This window comes from Nicotiana tabacum, chromosome 3 (assembly GCF_000715075.1).
Source record: "Nicotiana tabacum cultivar K326 chromosome 3, ASM71507v2, whole genome shotgun sequence".
NCBI lineage: Eukaryota > Viridiplantae > Streptophyta > Magnoliopsida > Solanales > Solanaceae > Nicotiana > Nicotiana tabacum.
In genome coordinates, this window is record NC_134082.1 from 106,756,583 (window position 1) to 106,779,156 (window position 22,574).

The 22,574-nt window shown below is 36.8% G+C and overlaps 2 protein-coding genes across 5 annotated transcripts; one reads left to right on the forward strand and one right to left on the reverse strand.

Moving 5' to 3' along the window:
• The first annotated feature begins 12,711 nt into the window (after positions 1-12,711).
• Positions 12,712-16,369, forward strand: LOC107806111 (protein IN CHLOROPLAST ATPASE BIOGENESIS, chloroplastic). Of its 3 annotated transcripts, XM_075249748.1 has the most exons (12): positions 12,712-12,871; positions 13,155-13,238; positions 13,768-13,842; positions 13,935-13,977; positions 14,136-14,193; positions 15,038-15,205; positions 15,291-15,353; positions 15,430-15,524; positions 15,626-15,707; positions 15,801-15,911; positions 16,086-16,233; positions 16,344-16,369. In XM_075249748.1, exons 1-11 carry the CDS (start codon positions 12,760-12,762, stop codon positions 16,224-16,226), a joined length of 1,032 nt encoding a protein of 343 aa, XP_075105849.1. In that variant the 5' UTR covers positions 12,712-12,759; the 3' UTR covers positions 16,227-16,233; positions 16,344-16,369. The 3 variants fall into 3 exon arrangements, with proteins under 3 accessions (XP_075105849.1, XP_075105848.1, XP_075105850.1); XM_075249747.1 differs by having other exon boundaries at positions 16,086-16,369; XM_075249749.1 differs by lacking the exon at positions 16,344-16,369 and having other exon boundaries at positions 16,040-16,317.
• A 260-nt stretch (positions 16,370-16,629) lies between these two features.
• LOC107806112 (filament-like plant protein 7) lies at positions 16,630-22,205 on the reverse strand. Of its 2 annotated transcripts, none has more exons than XM_075249745.1 (7): positions 21,945-22,205; positions 21,790-21,836; positions 21,083-21,272; positions 20,279-20,423; positions 17,700-20,139; positions 17,557-17,620; positions 16,630-17,468 (listed from the first exon to the last, which is right to left on the reverse strand). In XM_075249745.1, exons 3-7 carry the CDS (start codon positions 21,179-21,181, stop codon positions 16,998-17,000), a joined length of 3,219 nt encoding a protein of 1,072 aa, XP_075105846.1. In that variant the 5' UTR covers positions 21,182-21,272; positions 21,790-21,836; positions 21,945-22,205; the 3' UTR covers positions 16,630-16,997. The 2 variants fall into 2 exon arrangements, with proteins under 2 accessions (XP_075105846.1, XP_075105847.1); XM_075249746.1 differs by having other exon boundaries at positions 21,083-21,250; positions 21,945-22,085.
• Positions 22,206-22,574: the final 369 nt, after the last annotated feature.

Genomic DNA, 22,574 nt, shown 5'->3' on the forward strand with positions numbered 1-22,574 from the left:
GAATCTACCAGAATGACGGGGCCTCTTATTAGACCCATGACCACCTCCCTGAGCAAGTGCCATCTCTATCCAGTGGGCACCATCTGTCGCCTCTTGAAATGAAATCTCACTACCGGCACTCATGGCCATCTGAACACAGATCGGCTGGGCCAACCCATCAACAAACCTCCGCACCCTCTCTCTCTCTCGGTGGGAAATATCACAATGGCATGACGAGCGAGATCAATGAACCGGGTCTCATACTGGGTAACCATCATAGGACCCTGCTGGAGATGCTCAAACTGCCTGCGAAGAGCATCTCGCTAAGTAACTGGAAGAAACTTCCCCAGAAATAGCTCTGAAAACTGATCCCAGGTCAATGATGGCGACCCTGCTGGCTTGGCTGAACAGAAATCCCTCCACCAAGTCTTGGCGGATCCTGCCAGGCGAAAAGTGCCGAAATCGACCCCATTGGTCTCTACAATGCCTATAGTCCGTAGAACCTCATGACAGCTGAATATGAAATCCTGAGCATCCTCTGAGGGAGTGCCACTATATGTAGTTGTGAAGAGATTGGTGAAACGATCAAGCCTCCACAAAGCATCCGCGGACATAACCGCACCATCACTGGACTGAGCTGCAATACCTGGCTGGGCTGCCACAGCTGGCTGGGCTGCCACAGCTGGCTGAACTGCCACGCCTGGCTGAACTGCTGGAACCTAAGCCTGAGGAGCTACCGGCTCTGGAGTACGAGTATCGAGAGTCTGAGCTCCTCCCACAGCCTGAGATGTGGCTGGAGCTATGGGAAGCAGACCCGCCCTAGAAATGCCCTCCATAAAGCCTACCAGTCGCACCAAAGCATCCTGAAGCACTGGAGTGGCTATGAAACCCTCTGGGACCTGAGCTGGGCCCACCGGAGCTGCTGGAGCTGGAACCCCTTCGTCGTAGTCAACATGAGGCTCCACCTATGGGGCTGTCGCTCGGGGCTGAGCTCTGCCCCGGCCTCGGCCTCTGGCACGGCCTCGCCCTCTGCCCCTAATAGGAGCTGCTGTAGGGGGTTCGGGCTGCTGCGCGGTAGAAGAGGAAGCACGTGTTCTCGCCATCTAGGAAAGAACAGAGTGGAAAGACAATCAGTACTTGAGAAACAGAATCGCACAACAAGAATGAACAAGGTGAAGTTTTCCTAACTCGGCAGCCTCTGCGGGATAAATACAGACGTCTCTGTACCGATCCCTCAGACTCTACTGAGCTTGTCCGTGAGTTGTGAGACCTAAGTAACCTAGCGGTCTGATACCAACTTGTCAGGACCCAAATTTCCCTCCCCCCCCCATCGGGAGTCGTGATGGCGCCTACTGTCGGAGCTAGGCAGAGCCAACCTTAACATACCTTTTTTAACTAACTTTCAACAAGATAATAATGAAACAATAAATTCAAGCGGACATCTTAATTTAATAATAAATGAACGAAAATGCGAAAAAAAATTAACATCATCCTCTACCCAAGATCTAGTGTCACAATACTCACGGGCTACTATAAGATACTACAAATAAGAGTTTGAAAGAAAATACATAAGGAGTCTATTTCGATATAATAAAAACAAACAGGAATGAAATAGATGAGACTCAGGGCCCATGCACGCCAGTGAACTACCTAGGAGTCTCTGGACTGAAGGCACACTCCCAATCTACTACTACTACGATCCGTAAGCTACTCCCGAATCTGTGCACAAAAAGGGCACAGAAGTGTAGCATCAGCACAACCGACCCCATGTGCTGGTAAGTTCCTGGTCTAACCCCGGCGAGGTAGTGACAAGGCTAGACCGGACCTACCACAATTAACCTGTACAGATATATGTGCAACAACGGAAAGATATACAAAATTTAAACAGATAATAGGGAGGGGACATGCTGTGGGGTGTAACCATTTGGATATAAGACCAACGAATAGAGAGATGGAAACTGAATAATTAACATCTATGAAAGAGAGCAAGTGAATCAACAACTGCACGGCACCAACCTTCGTGCTTTTACTCTCAATTCTCACCAAAACTGTCAAATATAGTGCACGACATCACCCTTCGTGCTTTTCCTCACATAACTCTCACATCAAGGCACATAATGACCCTTCGTGCTCAAATAATTAGAGACATGGCACGGAAAGACCCTTCGTGCATAATTATCAAAACATGGCACGGAAAGACCCTTCGTGCATAATTATCAAAACATGGCACGGAAAGACCCTTCGTGCATAATCGCTCTTCCTCACCCAATCAACAGTCACAACCAATCGGGGAAGGGAATATACAACAAGATTAAACATCCCGGCAAGGGAGAACAAATCAACAATAAGTCCCGGCAAGGAAAAAAAATACCACACTTCCTTCCTTAACTCATCTGCTTCTCAACTATCACTTCATAATTATATTAGCAAGTAATTAGCTCAACTGTTTCACATCTTTCAAATTTAAAAGCAACTACGACTCACGGTCATGCTAGACTCCGGTGTATAGATAACCGTCACCATGCCTATACACCGTACTCCACATTTAACACGTAGCAAATAATATCCAAATCCTAATCCCTCAAGCCATAGTTAGAACAAACACTTACCTCGAGTGCTCCAAACTCAACTCACGCTTCTAGTATAGCTTTACCTCTTGATTCCACCACCAATCCGCTCAAATCTAGTCATAAGTTACTTAATCACATTAATAATTACTAAATGAATCATTCCCCCTGCATGAAAATAAATTTTACAAGGTTTTTTCCCAAAATGGTCAAAAATACCCCCGGACCCACGTGGTCGAAACTCGAGGTTCGGACCAAAACCCGGTTACCCATTCCCCCATGAATCCAAATATATGAGTTGTTTTGAAATCGGATCCCAAATTGAGGTCCAACTCCTCAATTTGTAGAAAACCTAGGTTCTACCCAAAACACCCAATTTCACCAATGAAAATCTTTGATTTGACGTTGAAATCATGTTAAAAGATGTTAAGAAATGAAGAAAATGAGTTAGAAATCACTTACCAATCGTTTTGAAGAAGAAAAGTTGTTTGGAAAATCGCCTCTTAGGTTTTGGGTTTTTGAAAAGTGAAAAATGACTGAGATTTTCCGGACTTGTATACCTTTCTGAGGACCTAGCACGGACCGCACAAGAATGTGTTGCGGCCGCGCCGAGTGGGAGAAAAATTGGGGCTTCTCTGAACCCTTCCAGCGCGGACCACACTGTTTTGGTGCGCGGCCGCGCTGGTTAACCTGAACCCTAGCCCTCAGACTCAGCCACCCGGACTGCACAGAAAGGCATCGCAGCCGCGCGGCACCAGCGCGGACCGCGCGGAAATGACCGCGGTCGCGCTGGTGTCTGCAACACCTGAACCTGCATTTTCTTAAGTCCAAGACCTCCCGGGCCCCATTCAAAACTCACCCGAGCCCTCGGGGCTCCAAACCAAACATGCACACAACCTTAAAAATATCTTACGGACTTACTCGTGTGATCAAATCGCCAAAATAACATCATATACATAGGATCAAGCCTCAAACACATGATTTTCTTTTCTTCAAATTTCATAACTCAAATTCTCCATTTTTTTAGTCGGAAACACGTCATATGACGTCTGTTTTTAGCCAAACTTTACAGATAGTGCTTAACACATATTTAAGACTTGTACCGGGCGTCGGAACCAAAATACGAGCCCGATACCTATATTTTCTAATCAATTTTCTTCTTCATTTTCCTTAATTAATTTCAGAAAACAATTTCACACAAAAATTCATTTCTCAGGCTTGGGACCTCGGAATTTAATTCTGGGTACACACCCAAGCCCCATATTTTTCTACGGACCCTCCGGGACCGTCGAATCATAGGTCCGGGTCCGTTTACCCAAAATGTTGACCGATGTCAATATTATGCGTATTAAATATCAAAATTCATCAAATTTCTCGCAATATTCGCATATTTCAACATAAAAGCTTTCCGGCTTCGTGCCCGGACTGCGCACGCAATATCGAGGCAACTAAAAGCGAGGTTTTCAAGGCCTCGGAAGCACGGAACAAGGAAGAATTATGGTGATGACCCTTTGGGTCGTCACATCTTTATGTAATATATTTATAAAAAAAAATGTTGGAACGATATAAAATATTCGTCGACGACATCTATGATAGCCCTAAGTATAGATGAGGATCTTAAGTCTGTCGAATACAGATATAAAAATATTGACCAAACGGAAGAGATAAAATTTAATAGAATTGGTTTCATATGAAAGACATGTAGTTTGAACACTTAGAAAATATAAAGTCAATGTTATGTGCAATCGCTTTCATGTATCTTATATGCATGTCATGACATAAAAACATGATATGCATCTAATGTCCATTCATATGGCTTATATGAGTTAACTTATATGACAATCGCTGAAGTATTTGAGTTGCTTAAAGCATATAAAATTCTTGGTCATGAAGTACTACATCCTAAATGCTATTTGTGCACATTTGTATTTTGCTATAACTATAAGCATGAGAGTGTGATAGCAAGAATTTTTACCTCTATGGAGACATTGAAAAGGCTATTCCATGACATTATAAGAAGACATTATATATCCATCAAGAATGATTATTTCAAGGTGCAACATATTCATTGGAGTTAATATGGCTGATTTATTCACCAAATCTCTGTTGACGTCAACCTTCAAGGAGCTAGTGCACAAGATTGGGATGCAAAGGCTCAAAGATGTGAATTGATGCTCTCATCAGTAGGGGTGTTCATAAAAACCCGAAAAATCGAACAAAACCGAAAACCAAACCAAACCGACCAAAAAAAGGATATTTTTTTGGTTTGGTTTGGTTTTGGTTTTGAATTTAAAAAACCGATCAAATTTGGTTTGGTTTTGGTATCAATAAGAAAAAACACCGAACCAAACCGACTATAGGAGTAGCTATTTCAAATTTATTATTACACATATATATATATATGTATATTTTTATACAAAGTTTCAAAAATTTAATGGTAAATGTTAATAGTTTGCACTTTTAGTATAGTTCTTTACCTTTACATTCTAGTTTGATTGGTAATTTTCTTTTGTTAAGTGTAAGAATCCATTTCGTGTTAAAAATAATATATTTTTAATTGAGTCCTTAAATTATTCATCACTATTTAATTCAATTATCATCAATATATCTTGGTAAATAATAGATTTCTTAAACGGCAATTGATTTGATAGTGTTACATTGAAAATGGGGTCGCCAGAATATGTGTTTGGTAGTGTATATCTTATATTTAAGAAAAAAATCGACAAATAACCGAAAAACCGACATAAACTGAATCGAGAAAAAACCAACTTAATTGGTTTGGTTTGGTTTTAATATTTAAAAAACCGACTTACTTGGTTTGGTTTCTTTTAAGGGAAAAACCGATCCAAACCGAACCATGAACACCCCTACTCATCAGGGGGCTAATATGCGTTGTACTCTTTTTTCCTTACAAGGTTTTGTCTCACTGGGTTTTCCTTGTAAGGTTTTTAACGAGGCAACCAAAAGGCATATTTTTAAACATGTGTACTCTTTTTCCTTCACTAGAATTTTTTTTCACTAGGTTTTATTTTAGTTAAAGTTTTAACGAGGCACATTATCTGTTGAATAAACATTCAAGGGGGTTTTAAGGTTTGTTACCTAGTGGCTAAGTCACTTTTTCCCTATAAATAAAGAGGTTTTGTTCCATTGTAATTCTTCCCAAATCAATAAGAATTCTCTCTCCCTACTTTTCTTTGCAATACTCTTCTTCTTCTTTTATCATTTAATAGCAATTTCACATATATTATATAAATATAAATATATATAGTTAGACCTTTTTATAACAACATCCTCATATACCAGACATTCACTATAAAAGTTAAGCTTTTCTCAAAACCGATTTTTTATGTTATATTTTATCTCTCTATAATAACTTTTTACCTATAAAAGCAATATTTATTTTTATGGAAGTACACTCTTTATAAATTTATCCATCTATAACAGTTATCTAGAGTCTAAGATCAACAATAATAAGTTTAAAGATTTTAACCTCAACCTACTACTACTTGGACTGAGATAAAAGACTCAATTGTTAAGCTCTTAAATTGTTTCAAGTTAAATTTATCAGATATCCTTTTGCTGAAAAATTTAACACAAATATTTGACAATTTAAGTGTTATATCACTAGTAAGAGATTGAAATTTACGGAAGACGCTATAATTACAGAGTTCTTTCATTGAAAGAATTTAATTTGGCTTTAGAGTTTAAATGTTTGTACATTTAGTTATGAATTTACTAATAAATATATTAGATTTATTTAACATTTAATTAGTAAAATATACATTTTTTTGGAGGATTCAAATTTGAATAATTTTCTTATTTTTAATATGTAATATTAAAAAAATTAATTTTTGGATAATTTTGTTATGTAACAGCCAAACAATATTTAAAATGTCAAATATTGTTATAGATATATAATAATCATTCACTATAAAAGCCAAAAAAGTCGGAACAAACGATACTATTACAAAGAGATTTGACTGTACTAAATTTATTTACGTTAAGACTTTTTAAACGAGAAACGGTGTATTTCAGGGGGGGAAGAAAAAAAAAGTTACATAAGTTACAGCAGAAAATTGAAATTTAACTGAGAGAGTTGAAGCCTAATATTTCATAGAGGGATTTAAGGTGTAATAATTTGTAAGCAGGGCCAACTCAACAAGATTGGGGGCCTAAAGCCAAATTCAGAGAGATGCCCTAAGTAAGAATATCAACGACAAATTTTCAATGAAAAAGTATAAAATACAGATAGAATAATTAAACTGGCTCAAGAATTTGATAAGTTGATATACAACAACAACATATCCAGTGAAAACCCATAAAGTAGGGTCTGGGGAGGTAGAGTATATACAGACCTTACCTCTACCTTGGGAAGTACAGAGGTTATTTCTGAAAAATCCTCGGCTCAAGAGAAAACATGACAAAAAAAAAGTTAAATAAGGACAATCAATTCAATGTAGGATGAAAATGAAAGTAACAAAAGCGAATAAGTAAAGCAGTCTAAAAGGAGCAGTAGCTATTACAGATAAATAAGATAATCGAAGTACAAGAAACAATAGATAATAGCAGAAATCAAAGGGTAAGAAATTATAGAGCCAGATAAGTTGATATATTGATATCAAAAAGTGTTGCATTGCTTCAACATAATGATTGCTTTTTGTAATGCTTGATATTTTTAAGCAGACAACTTATAAGCCGCGGTAAGTTGTTGATTGAGAGATTTTTCAGTATTGAGAATAACAATAGTAAAAGAGAGAATGACAAAGGTAAATAAATAAATAATAATGTGGGCCCGTATTAGTTAATAGGATATAAATGAGGCAAAAAAATAGCTACCCTACCTACTTAAGGAAACAATTCATTAAAAATTATTTCATTCTCTAATTATTACAACGATCCTCATATTAAAATTATTGTACTTTCGCTCTATTTTTTTTAAAATTTAGATGTACACACATTTATTTAATAATACATATATAATACATCTTTAAAGAAGAAACGAGGGCCCAACAAGTTAGGGCCCCAAGCAATTGCTTTAGTGGCCTTATAATTGAGCCACCTATGTTTGTAAGATAATATTTTTAGATTATCTATGTAATATAAGCATACTAGTAGTTCAGTTACATATTTTCTTACTTATCAATTCACAACTTTACAATAAGAAGTGCCTACTTTTATATAACTTAACAGTATAAATTTTTATTTAGAAAAGATCAAATCCGAGAAAGGATATGAAAAAATTATGCGACACAATAAATGTATATACTGTATATATTATTCGTAGCTATACTTTCAGAAAATGATCATTTATAGCCATATTTGAATTTTATAACAAATCCACCAGTAATATTGAAACTAGACCTGTTATATGGGTCAACCCGACCCGAACCTGAACTCGTTGACTCTTGGCCAGTGTGTTCTTAACCGGGCTGGTCCGATTCACTTTCTTATAGGAGCCGGTCCGGATTTGACCCGTTAATCAAAACATGTTGACCCGATCGCGACCCGTAACCTGTAACCCCTTAACTGCGGACCCTAATGGGTTGAATTCAATTTAATTAAAAAAGTTAAAAATTAATAAATGATAAAAAATTCAAACTTTATATACATATATACGAACTTGAAATTACCACATGTCCTTGAAGACAATTAGAATAAAAATGAAAGAAAAATCATATTTTATTAACATTAAAACTTGAGAAACATATGAAATTCGACTATTTCTATAACTAATAATCTAAAACATATGGAACTCGACTATTTCGACAAGACACCTCATAGTGTCTGGTACTATAATATTTCTTCAATGTTTGGATTTAATTTTTTACCACTTGTCTGAATATATATATGTGAGTTGGTCCGGGCTGGTTGACCCGTGGGTTAGCTACCAGTTCGGTCTCGTCCGATTCAGTGGGTCAAAATATTATAGCCCGACCCAGGCCCTTTAAATTAATGGGTTGGTCCGGTTAGGGTTACGTAGGCCATGGGTCGGTTAAAGGGTCAATTTTAATAGATTATGTGGGTCGATTCATGGGTCGACCCGGCCCATTTGACAGGTCTAAATGAAACAAGAGACTAATTATTTCGAACTGAAATAATTACTCTCGTAGCTCAGTTGGTTAGACCACCCGCTTAGTAAGTGGAGGTCTTGAGTTTGAGTCTTAACAAAAGCATCATATTTTCTGTATTTCCCATTTGTTGCGCGTCTGAATACAAATACTTCGTGAAAATTCCTCGAACGATATTTGTGCAAATAAGAAACTAGAATGGGCTTTATAGAGTGGTCTACAGAAAATGAAGCCCATCCAATTAAGAGCAAATATTATTTATAGCCACTCGGCCCAAACCTATAACATCCGGTAGCCCAAAATTACAATACACATTTTATACCTTAAAAGTAATTCTAGTGGGTAGCCCAAAAGTAATTCTAGTAGCTAGCCCAAAAGTACTGGGGCTCAGATCTGCAAAGACAGGTCGCGGAAAAGAGAGGCGACCACGCCATGGCTGCAAAATCACTGATTCCATCCAAAGAAAAAACCTTTGAATCGCCGGGCATCCGGAGATGAGTTTGCTTAATCCTTAGGTCACTGGTTCGAATCCGGTAGGTCGGATTTTGCTTTTACTTTTCTTTTTTTGTCGGAAGTGACTGTGGAATTAAGTTCTAGGTTGTGCTGGAAACAAGCAAACCCATGTATAAGATGGATAGAAATGGCATCAGAAAGCGGGAAATCCTTTTTTTATCCAAAATAATGGAGTTCTAATTGTGTATTGTTTTCTTCTTCTTTAGATACAATGACAATTTGTTTTAACAATGTGTTTCTTCTTCTTTTAGGCCATATATGCAAAAATTTGGGTGAAACTCCATTACGTTTAGCTTAACCAAAAAAAATATCGGAATTTGCAAAAATGGACGATGGAGCAAATGAATTATGTAGCTTGGTTATATGAATTTTTCAGTTGCATTTTGATTTCGGGAGATGTAATGATGTACTTATGAGTTATTATGATAGATCAGCCTCAAGGGTTTGGTAGCAAGTAAGAAGCTGAGAAGAAAAGCAATCTTCACTTCGCTGGTTGTTGAGGTCAAAATTATGATACTTGTCCCTTTGTTGGTGGTCATCCTTGGTTGAAATGTCAAAGCACTTATACAAGTTGTGCTATCTAAATAATACTATGTCTCATGTATCATGTTAAAGGTTTTACCTGTCTTCTTAGAGGGCTGATTGTGTTGTTTTTTTGTTCAAAGTCAGTATACTTTGGATCTCCATTTTGTAACGCTCTCTTTTTCTTCTTTTTTTTTTGCGGCAAAATAAACACTTTATTGTGAGTCTTTTCCTACGATCTCTAGGGCTTAATCAGTTTTTCATTTAAACTCTACTCACTGTTTTACTGATTGTTTTATTCTGATTTTGTTCTTAATATCAGAGGAATATTCCAAAACAGCTTCCAATGTAAAAATATACTAAATAGAATGTCACTATACAAAACATATACAAAATAGACTGTCACTATACAAAATATATACTAAATAGACTGTTAATATACAAAAAAATATACAAAATAGACTGTCACTATACAAGTTAGACTATCAATATACAAAAAATATACAAAACAGACTGTCACTATACAAAAAATATACAAGATACACTAAAAAATATAAGATACACTTATATACAAAATTTACCGTCACTATACAAAATATATACTAAATAGACTATTACTATATAAAAAATATACAAAATAGACTGTCAATATACAAGTTAGACTGTTAATATACAAAAACTATACAAAACAGACTGTCACTATACAAAAAATATATAAATTACACTGAAAAATACAAGATACACTTATATACAAAATTGTACTAGTATATATACTATTTTTTATACATTTTATAACAATTTATATATAATTTTTATAATATACACTAAAAATACAAGATACACTTATATACAAAATTTATACAATGTGTATATAAAAATATTTAATATAACTATAACTATATATATATATATATATATATATATATATATATATATATATATATATAAGTATAATAAAAATACCCTATTAAATCTAGACCCACCATAGATACTCACTGTAAAAGTTCTTCACTCACAAACACTATTATGACCGAAGAAGAAGAAGAAGAAGAAGAAGAAGAAGAAGAAGAAGAAGAAGAAGAAGAAGAAGAAGAAGAAGAAGAAGAAGAAGAAGAAGAAGAAGCAACAACAACTTGACTAGAAAATCCCACGATTTTTGCTGCTACTCTTGTATCATGCATCGTAATTGTGAAATTTAATAATTGGACTAAGAATTTTGTAATTTTTCTAGGTACTCAAATAAATTTTTCCAGTGAGAAGTAAAAAAAATAAAGAGAAAAAAATATAGATTTGAAATTGGAGATAGAGAAGGGAAGGAAAATGAAAACAAAATAACCAAAAAAGGATAAAAAGAAGACGAAGAAGACACAAAGAAAGAAAGAGGATAGGAATGGAAATGGTAATGGAGAAAAAATCTGTGCATTGGATAGAATGAAAGAAAGATAAAAATGCTAGGATTAAATGTTGTTTTGGGAAGATAAATGCAGTGGAAATAGATAATGGCTATAAGTTACAAATAAATTGGGCCGAAAGGCTATTTTTTGTAGGGATTTTTTCTTATCTATACCATATATGAAACCTTATTACAAAAAATGTGCATAATTCCTAAATTACCCACTCAATCCACATTATTTCTACAGTTTTTGTACCAATCATTAAAAGCTAATTAATAGCAGTTGTATCTTCCTATTTATGCGAGCTAAATTTTAGGAGAAGAATATTCTGAACAGATTTGGCGTGAATATTCTAAATAGATTTAGGAGAAGAATATTGAAACGGAAAGGAGATTTATGTTCTTCATATGTTCTTCCATATATTTTCCACTATTGATAGCCATTAAAAAGCTTGAAAGCTTTGAATTCAAATTTAGGTTTTCAAAAATCATTATTTGTTTGGATTGGGTATTGTTGTAAATAATTCGGAATATATTTAGGAGTTTATATCTCAATTTTGAGGGGTTTTGGTGAAGATTAGACTTGGTTTTGACTGAATTTCAGATTGAAACTCGAAGAAGAAGAAGAAGAAGAAGACATATTTTCAGAAATTGTAGATAAATTGTAGAATTATAGATAAATTGTAGATAAATTGTAGATTGGGAAGACTAAAACTTCTACAAATCTTCTACAATTATGTCGAAAATGCCAATTATGCTACAATTGAAATGAGAATTGGGATATTAAAATTCAATGTATCCAGTTTGTAGATATCTTGTAGATAAATTGTAGATTATTTGTATTCTGATTGTAGATGCATTGTTTTCTGTTTTCACAAATCCAAAACGACTAAAGCTTCTACAAAATCTTCTGCAAAAAACAGTCTACAATTTATCTACAATTTTTCTACAATTCATCTACAATTTCTGAAAATATGTCTTCTTCTTCTTCTTCTTCTTCTTCTTCTTCTTCTTCTTCTTCTTCTTCTTCTTCTTCTTCTTCTTCTTCTTCTTCTTCTTCTTCTTCTTCTTTTTCTTCTTCGATTATGTTAACCAGTAACCTTCAGCAACTGCCCAAAAAAAAAAATGGGAATTGGGATATCACGTACCTATAACCATAACACTCTGAGATATTGGAATCTATGCATGCGTGACAACATCCATAATTAATTAGTTTCAGATAACATGACTTACTGAGAAAGAACATGAGCAATGGCAGCACCCCTAACACCCCAGTAGAAAACAAAAATAAAGATTATTGATGCTACTGTCAATCTCCAAAAGAGGGGGAGAGACGGGTAAAGGTAAATGTGGGAAGATACGGTCCTAAATTAGCGCCTAATATAAATGTACTCTTAATTATATCCCTAATTTTAATTAGGTATATAAATGGTAATTTGGTATGCTGAAATGTAATTAACACAAACTTTAAATATTGAAGGTAATAAGGTTTCATATATGGTATAGGAAGGTAAAAATTCATTTTTTGTAAGTGGGTAAAAATTTGGGCTATTAAAATTTTGAAGGGCTATAGAGGTAGTTTTACCTCCAATTAAATTCCATCAAACTCGTCATTCAGGGGTCAACAGAAGTTGAAGCCCAGCCCAGTTAAATCAACGAAGTATTGTTTCACTTACAGTTTTCTACTTCACTCATTAGTTAACACACAAGCAAGATAATGAAGGTGGGCGGTGGAGTGGCTCTCGGATGTCCACGCGCCGTCGCATTTCCGGGCATTTTCTTCGGCCGCTGCAGACCAGCATTCCGTTGCTATTCCTCTTCTTCTCCAGGTAATGTAAATTCTGCAAACCTATAAATACTTCTCCGTGTATATTTATACATACATACATATGGATAGAGGCGTAATTAATTAGTATACCTAGAGTAAAATTTGAATTTTCAAATTGGTGGTCGTCCATTCGAGTTTTATGTTAGTAAAACATGAGTTGCTTCAGTGTACTGAGCTATTTCATCCAGTTTAATTTGATCCTAGCTGGTTACTGGTAAACGTTTCATTTATTTGAATGCATGAATGGGTAGTGGAGTGAGAATGTTGGGATTTTTGCAATACAGATCATGTGTCCTTTATCAAAGATGTAGCTGCAACTCAAGCACCAGAGCATTTGAATGAACTTCTCAAAATCCTTCAGGTGAGAGGTGAGGCACTCTAATTCCATGTTTTAATTTTCATTTCATTAACGATTTGTGGAGAATAAATGTTTGATTGTTCTGAGGTATGCTTCTATTGGAAAAAGAATGAATCAACTAAAATAGAGAAGCCAGCTTTAATTAGTTATTGTGTCGTAATATATCTGGTTCAGAGTGCTTCTAGTTAGAGTTAAACATTACTACATTAGTACCTACACTTACCTATTTAATGCATGTTATTGTTAGGATATAACTTATAGCTATTGAAACTTAAGGTATCACGATTCTCGATGTATCAGATTAGAGTAATCCTCTGCTCTTGGTTACTCTATATTAAGGAATTGGTATATGTTGACCTTGTAGAACTGACGGAGACGTGTTGTATATCCTTTATTAGGCTTACTTAGCCGAGATTCTTTTTTTTGGCTTAGGTTGGTATTGATATAATCTTCAAACTGCGGAGAGTTGATAGTTTTTTTATTACTACAATAACTGATGGTCATTTGAAACTTATGCACTGCTCAACACCTTGTGATAGGTGAGGAAATAATTTCTCCTGGTGCCAAGCGAGGGCTGATTCCTCTAGCAATTCCTCTTTCCAGAAAGGGTTCAGGTATGGCGGGAACTGAATTTGATATCAAGCTTCTCTAAGTTGAACGTATGCTTCTATGTTCACTGTTTTTTCCTTCTTTTTTTTCTTTGTAGATTCTGTAACTGCACTGTTACGATGGCCAACTGCCCCATCTGGGTAATATAAATCATCAAATTGCTGAGTTTTGTGGATTTATGCTTTTTGGTTAGCTATCTTGGTTTATTCTCTGGGTTTGATTCTCTTAATTGCGCTCAGGAAAAAAAAGAAGGGAAAAAGAATATTTTCTATTTGATCTATATCCTCATTTTTCGCAGGATGGAGATGCCGCTGGTAGAGGTGCGCAAGTATGGTGTATGGCTATTAGCTAAGAATGTAAGCTTCTATGACTTGCTCTACTAAATGGGATATGGATGAAGTTTGAGAGGGTTAATTGCTTCTCTTGTACTCTTAGAGGCGGATTTACCTTAGGCCAAGCGGTGTCACGTGGCACCGCTTGGTCGGAAATTTTTATTAAATATGTATATATAATTAAAAGACAGAAACAAAATACAGGTAAAAAACTTCAAGTGACACCACTTGAAACAAATAACTGTCTAGCTAAACTGGTCCGGCTCCTTGTTTTTCCAGAATAGGTCGTGGGTTCGAAGCCCTGAAAGCTTCATTTACTATTTCAAAATTTTTTTGCCTCATTTACACAAAATCTACATTGTAGTGAGCAGGGGTCGAACTGCTGACCTCTTAAAAGCATACATAACTTCTAGCCATTCAATCAGCAATAACTTAGGTATATTTTTGTGAAAATAAATTATTTGTTCTACGGTTAGGAGTATGTACTATTTTTTCCCTTGTTCCCTCCATCTCCTTTATAGCCAATAAAATTGATTAAGAACAACATACGAACTTTTAGTGATTATTAGGTACTTTATATAAGATAAAAAAATATTTAATACTTTTCTAATTAGGTTTGAATACTTTTCTAAAAACAAAGTTCATCGAAAAGAATTATAGTAATATATTAGAGTTGTGTTTTATTAATATGATTCAAATTGTATTTTTTTTATATAATATTGTTAGTAGTGTTTTGTTTACTTGTACAATTTCAAAGTGTAACACCGCTTACGAAAAATCCTGCGTACGTCATTGTGTACTCTGGCTTTGGTAGCATGCATGAATGCACACAATTTATCTCTCACCTTTCCATTTTACCATGATATAGGTAGATCAGTACATTCACAGGGTATTGGTGGAAGAAGATGCAAACAGTCATGAAGAAAGAGCGGATGAATTGTTCCGGATTTCAGCTGGTGCTGAAAAGAAACTTTATGAGAAGGGTGACTTTATAGCATCAAAAATTTCAAGCTTAGATACTTATATATTGAAAAAGGTAGAAGAATGTACGTATGCTGCAGTATCTTGTGTTGGGCATTCATTGACTCAGACTAATTGCACCCATGTAATATTCTTTCTAGGTTGGCTTGTTTCCAGACGTACTGGAGCGCAGAGTTAAGCAGCATTTTGACAATGGAGACGATGTAAGAAAGTTGTTCTTTATTTAGTAAGCAATGCTCAATTCTTAGCATTTGGGTGATATGTACGTGCTGTTGGAAGATTTCAGCTTTGGTGACGGGAGAATTTTATACGAAGAAGGAGCATTTTCCAGGATTTGCGCGGCCTTTTGTCTTTAATGCTGAAATTCTGCTGAAGTCTGTATATCTCGTAGTTCTTGTTCATCCTTAAATCTGTATATCTATTAAACAAGTTATTTCTATAGGATATTTACTCATATTCTTCTCTTTTTGTCTAGGGTTGGGCGCAGTGTAGAGGCTAAAGATGCTGCTAGGGGGGCTTTAAAATCACCATGGTGGACTTTGGGTTGCGAGTACCATGTACGCCATTCCTTGATCCAATCAATATCTTCTTCCCTTTGCAGCACACTGATGTTAGGTCTGTTTGTTTACTCTTTATTGAACCCCATGCAGGAAGTTGCTAACATTGCCGAATGGGAAGATGAACAAATCGAGTACATCAAAGAGAAAGTAACTGAGGAGGGTAGGCAAGCTGATCTAAAGAAAGGGAAGGAACCTGCTCAGGTTTGACCAAATCCTTTAATCAATTTCAGTTCAAATATGTTTGTGTACTAAAATGATATATATCTTGGTAGGTTTCCGCACTTGCATAATGCCTACTTAATATTTTGAATTAGTGCTACTCCGTGCAGAAAAACAACGGCGTAGCTCCTTTTTCACACCACGCCTACTTTGCAGGTTGCATTGGATGAAGCTGCTTTCTTGTTGGATCTAGCTTCTATTGACGGTAAATGGGACGATTGCGTGGAAAGGATTGCTGAATGTTACAAGGAGGCAGGGCTGCATGATGTTGCCAACTTTGTGGTTTACAGAGACTGAATTACCAGTAACTTTGTTGAATACTAGACGTGTTATACGAGAGACTTCCTACGATTCCTAGTTTGTATTGGCCTATTCAGTTTTGACTCTAGTGCTGTGTATTCTAATTCTTTGCAGTATAACAAGAAGACACTTTACAGCAATCCTTTTAAATGCACCGCCATTGAGGTCTCTTCACTCACGCTGGGGTCAATTGTAAAAGACCAGATAAGGAAAAACAGTAGTAAGAAATAGCTTGCAGAAGTTGAAGCATCTATGAAGTATGGTTCACGATCCAAACAGCTGTTTACTCGTTTGATATCGTTATTAGAAAAGGAACCTCGGATTTCTGCTACGTGCAAAATTATTCAAACATGTTTATTGGGGGTCAAATATTGGTATAATAACAGGAAAATACTCGTGCTCACAGAAATTTCAGTTTACTTGTTCTTTTTTTTTTTCCAAGTACACATTACTCGACTAGCAAAAACCGTATGTCACAAATATGAAGCACATGTCACACTCATTTCACTTTGGTTCGTGCACCAAGTTTTATCCCTATTTCCATTTGCCATGGAAAAACTATATCAATGAGGTTTACGCGTAAGTTCTAGTTCTCATATACAATACTACTTACAGTAGAACAAGAAAAGGAAAAAGAGAAAGGAAAGAGAGGGAGACAGAGAGAGTGGGAGACAAAAACATTGCTTTCTGCGCCAAACCAAGCCATGAATGAAGCATAGACATCACTAGAACCAACAGGCCTGCAGCTTCGAATGACATCCATGCAGGTCATACGTTAAGTTTTGTCTTGCTACTATTTTTCTTGCCTTTTCGCAACAGCTTTTTCCACAATCCTAGACCATTCTTTTTCTTGCTAGGTACAATAGCCCGGGAGCCATTAACAGCTTCATATCCTGAATGTGTGCTCCCATTTGTCAATGGAGACTTTTCTGGCTGTTCCACTGAACCGCCAACACTGGAGGATGTAGTTCTCTTGGCATCAAGAATGACTTCCTTGGTAGTAGGAGAACGCATTTCATTATCCTCAGCCAGCATCTTGTCAAGAAGAGATGAACGACGTCCAAAACTCTTCCTTGGGGTTGTCACGGTAACACTAGTTGTTTCTGAGGATGTAGATATCACCTTATCAAAGAGAGCAGCATCCCCAGGCGAGGCCAATGCTTTCAACTGCTTCCCTAGGTTCAAAATAGTCTCTTGACACTCTGCCAACTTTTCTGAAGCTGCAGTGATCTCCCGATCCTACACCATTAAACAGAATATTTAAATGAACGTGGCCAGTAGATTTGCGAGGCCTGAGGGAATTTAACTGAAGCTGATGGGAACTTACACTTTGAAGAAGCTTTTCTTCAGGGCCCACCTCGGCATTCTCTGCTAACTCCCTTTGTTTCGTGCTGCAAGTTACGTGTTTCAGGAAACGAAAATCCCCTAGACAATTATCTTTAATAAAATTTACAAGAGAATCAGATGTACCTTTCTTGCTGCAGCTGAAGCATATGACATGTAGAATCGAGCTTCTTATAGGAGTTTTTTTTGTCCTCAAGTTCCTTTTCTAAACAGCAAGCCTTTCGACAAGCTTCATTCAGTTCCAGTTTAACTGCTTTGAATTGCATCTCAAAGTCTTCTTTGGCCATCTTTTCTTTCTCAATTTGATCCTCAGTCATCTCCTTTGATTGTCTGAGATCTTCTACTTCTTTTTGCAAGCTTTTGATTGTTTTCTCTGATTCCTGAAGTTGAACCATCAAGGAATCATTCCTGACAGTTTCTGCTTGCAGTTTCTCATCCAAATCCACCTTTGTAAGTCCCTCTTCTGGAAACTCATCTTTCGATAATTGACTTTCATTATCTACATATGATAGAACCTTTTCCTCTGGCAAAGAACTCATACGACCGAGTGAGGAAAAACCCGGAGAGTATAATGAGTTTCCTCTTCCAGTCTGAAGTTTATCAAATTCAAAGATCGGATTAATCCCCCCAGTTTCCATTTCAATCTCACTTCGCGAATCATCCCAGTCAAAATGGTTTTTTATAGCATCCTTCATGCTTGAAACATCTTGAAGAGAAAAACAGTGGTTCACAATCCATTCCAGAGTCCAGGTTAATCTTTCAGTAAACTTCTCTATGTGAACCTTTCCATTCAATAAATCACGGCAAGTTTGAACAAATTCTTGAAGAATAGCAGATAGTTCTGAAGTTTTCCACTGGAAAACACGAACCATATAGGCTGTCTCCTTCGGTGCACTTTCATATGGTAGAAGTCCATTACCCTTGCAAGATAAGATGTCTGGAATATTGTCATCTGTTGAGGGTATATTGATCCCTTCTATGATATCAATCACCTTATTGATCGATGTACCCATGTATGATAACATGTTTGGTTCACACTTTCTTGCCGATGAGACAATATCACCAGTTCCTGTATTTGATGAATGCCATATTACTGAGTCATCATGTATACCCCGAGATATACACTCACCAGTGTTGGGAGTAAATGTAACATCAGTATCTATTGAACTTTCATTTGCTTCTACAGGGTTCTTAGTTGAGGGACACTTTTGTGCCAAAGCAGTTTTGATATCTTCCAGTATTTCAAATGGGTTTCTTTGTGTTACATGGCCATGTTCGAAGAGCATTCTCAGTATGTTATCAACTCCACCAGTAGATTTACTCGTCAATATTCCTTTTACCTGGATATCGTTGCTGGAGACAAAACGATCTGCCACAGGAACTCTCTCTCGGATATCTGCTTCTGATGAATGAGAATGTAACTGAGACTCCAAAGCATCCTCATTTCCATTTTCCCTCGGTAAGGCATGATGAAGAGCTCCCAGAGGGTTATCTGTAGACTCAAAGGCTAATTTTTCCATCTCTGCAAAGTCATCCATCAGATTTATATCTGAAGCTCCTACACTTACAGATGATGGTGGACCTATTTGTTTCTCATTTTTGAAATGCTCCAGCTCTGACATTAGTGCAGAAGCCCACGACTCGGAACAGCCACCTATGTCATCGCTGTCCATATCAGACAGTTCCTGCACAGAGGGAGGATATTTTTCTGGTTCAGCAGTTGTTTGAGCATTTGTCATCCTAGATAGTTTGAGTTCATTAGTTCTTTTGTATAGCACTTCTTTCAGAGCCCGATTTTCCTCATCCATCATGCATAAATGCTCAGCGAGGAAGTTAATCTTCCTGTTTGGAGTATCAGGAGCCGTCTCTGAAGTTAAGTCTACTGAACTATTTGGAGACGGATTTGACTTCCTTCTCCTCATTTTAGCATGATCCTTCCCCAACATTTCAACTTCATTCTTCATTTTGGCCAAGGCGGCAGGGCCTGGCAGTCTCTTTCTAACAAGGATACGTAGCCTTTGACATTCTGAGTCCAGTTTTGCGATTTTCTTCACACTCTCCAGGTGTTGCTTGTGAGAAACATCAGCTGTTCGGCGATTAACCTCTCTCTCTTCATTCCGGATCTCAAGCTCCTTCTCAAGGACCCGAACCTCATACCGCAGAGAAGCATTCTCTTTTCCAACAGATTCCAGTCGCGTTTTCAAGACACTGAAATCTGCTTCTGCCTGAGCTAATTGTCCTTTTAAATGACCCGTTGCCTTTTCCTTTGCCATGAGAGCCATACTAAGCTGAGTGTTCTCGGAACCTAATCGGGAAAGCTTTTGCCCTGCATCTGCTAATTTTCTCTCTAAGAGAGTCCTTGTTTTTTCGAACTCGTTGGATGCCTTCAATACTGCATCGTGAATCCTGTTCTCCTGCTCATCTCTAACGAAACGCAACTGCTGCATACATTCCTTGAGTGCTGCATCCAAGTTAACTAATCTCTCTTCACCCGCTACGCTCTGCTGTAGAGCTTTTTCTAGTTCTTGCTTTAGCAATCTTGCTTCTGTTTCAGTCTTCTCCCAGCCTACATATACCACTTGTAAGCGACTGTTTTGGGGGGAAAAAACTACGTTTCTGTGATTTCCAGGGAGGATAGAACGTAAAACAATACAAAAAGAAGCTAAACACATGAATATGTAAATATGATGGTAATTAGCTATTACCTGCAATTGCTTCCTGTGCAATTTTCATCTGTTTCTGTGCAAAATCATCTTTAGCACGACATTCCACCAGAGCAGAAGAAAGCTTGGCATTCACAACCTCCAGCTCTCTTTCTAGTTCAGCTTTATCACTCAATAGTGTCTGCAACTAAAAGAAGAATACAAAAGCTGGTTCAGAGCACATAAGACTATCATCAACCAAAAAGCTAAAGCACATGTAAGCATAGAAAATTTCACCAATTTCAAGCAGGATCATCATTTCATCTGCTTCCAACAGCAGATACATCCTCATCTAATTAGGTTTGAGTTTCTTGTCACAGGGGAAGTGCATAAGGTTATCGAGCCGATTTGACCCCCACCCCACCCACCCACCCACAAATCAGAAGAAACTACTATTAAGTGGGCTTCTGTATGACTAGTTCCAACTTCCAATTATCCGAAGATCCTGATTATTTCCAGTTATGTTTTGCATGTCTTCAGACGGAAGTATACTTGAAGCCATTATAAACTCTCACATATTGGAAATGAAAAGATTATTTGCATAATCTATAAGGTGCATATTCTTCTACTTCATCACCCCAGAGTCAACAAAACCGCAACAAGTTACTGCGGCTTGTAGTTGGACCCTGGTCATTTAGTTAACTCATATCTCTAATCAATTTGCAGTCGAAAGCAAAGGTAGAGGCAGTTTCTTAAATTTTCTGTTACCAGGGAAATGAAACATGTGAGAGTCAACCTTGACCAACAAGCTAAATAATTGGGCAATGAACGGGGAAGAAAAATTAAAAAGACTATGTATTTAGTTACCTCTTCGTCATGTCTTCTTGAAGAAATATTTGCTTTGTCTTCAGCAACCGTGTTTTTATCTAAGGATTTTTTCTTCCAGGGCCACGATTTGTGATCCATTGTCTTTCAGAATATCTTCAGGTGCAGTCTTATTTATCCAAAATGTTGCAGTTATTCAGTTCGTCTTAACTACATCGATACAATAAAACATCTGCATAAAAAATATTCTTTTTAACATAATAATTCGACAAACATAACTCACACAGTGAAATCCCAGACTCATAGGAGAAACCGAAACAAGGAGATGCAATAGAAAGTGCATCCTGGAGTCAACTTCACAAATCTGATAATGAAATCATTGGCACTCAACGCATTGATGTGAAAATAATCTCATGTTAGTGTATTAGATCCATTTCTACAGTATTTTCCAGAGTCACTGCACAACTCTATACTCTCCTATATAAATACCACTTATATATATAAATGAATATAATCTCGTATGATATATTTCACAAATTTCATTACGTCGTTGCCCAAGGATCAATTTAAAAAATATCGGAACACACACATGTTCATTTTTTCCCCTCTTCTATAACATTATAAGTCAAAATGCAGTAAAACAACATTCCAAACAGAAACCACAAAAATAGAGAACAGCAATTAATGATCCGTAAAAGAGAAGGAAAAAAAAGAAGGAAAGCGAGCTCATTATAAGGAAACAAGCTTACCTTCTGACATCAGATAGCAGAACACTAACTCCGACCAGCTCGTGAATCTGTCCGAAGACAACAATGCAAATGAAAAATTTCAACTATTAACTAATACTTAACAAACAATAGTATAAAACTAGTAAAACATCATTTTCAAAGCATACTTCACTTACATTGTCGGTCCTACCTACCACCATTTGCATAGCATTGAGTATATGAAAAAGCGAAATGCCAATAAACGACAAAGCACTAAAAACAGAGTTAAAAAGGAAGAAGAGAATAGGAAGCGGAAGTGGTGTCGGTATCTGGATCTGAAGAAAGTGAGCTGTGAATGTTATACGGGTCGGGTCGGGCAATGAAGGGGACAGAGGAGATAAAGTTTCGCGGGTTGCTTTGGTTAGACGGAGCGTAAGAGAGAAAGAAGGTCAGTGTCAACTGTCAACCACTCACACACGGTTCTTATGTGAGTTGAGTTGAGAGAAGTGTCACTGTCTATTGTCCCTACTGCTGACTTGTTTATGGGACAAAACTTGTTCTACTCTCACTTTTACTATATTTTGCTACACTTGACGTTGTTGTATTGTGACTATTGTCGCAAGTTTCAACTAAATTGGTGACTTTTTAAATGGTTCACTTAAGTATTCTTGGCAATTTTAGGGGTCGTTTGGTATGACGTCTAAGTAGATATAGTGTTGGTATAAAAATTTAATACCACCTTCATACTTCGTTTGGTTAGCAAACCTGGTATAAGTTATCACGAGATTAAAATTAGTACGGGGATAACTTATACCTTATAGGGGTGG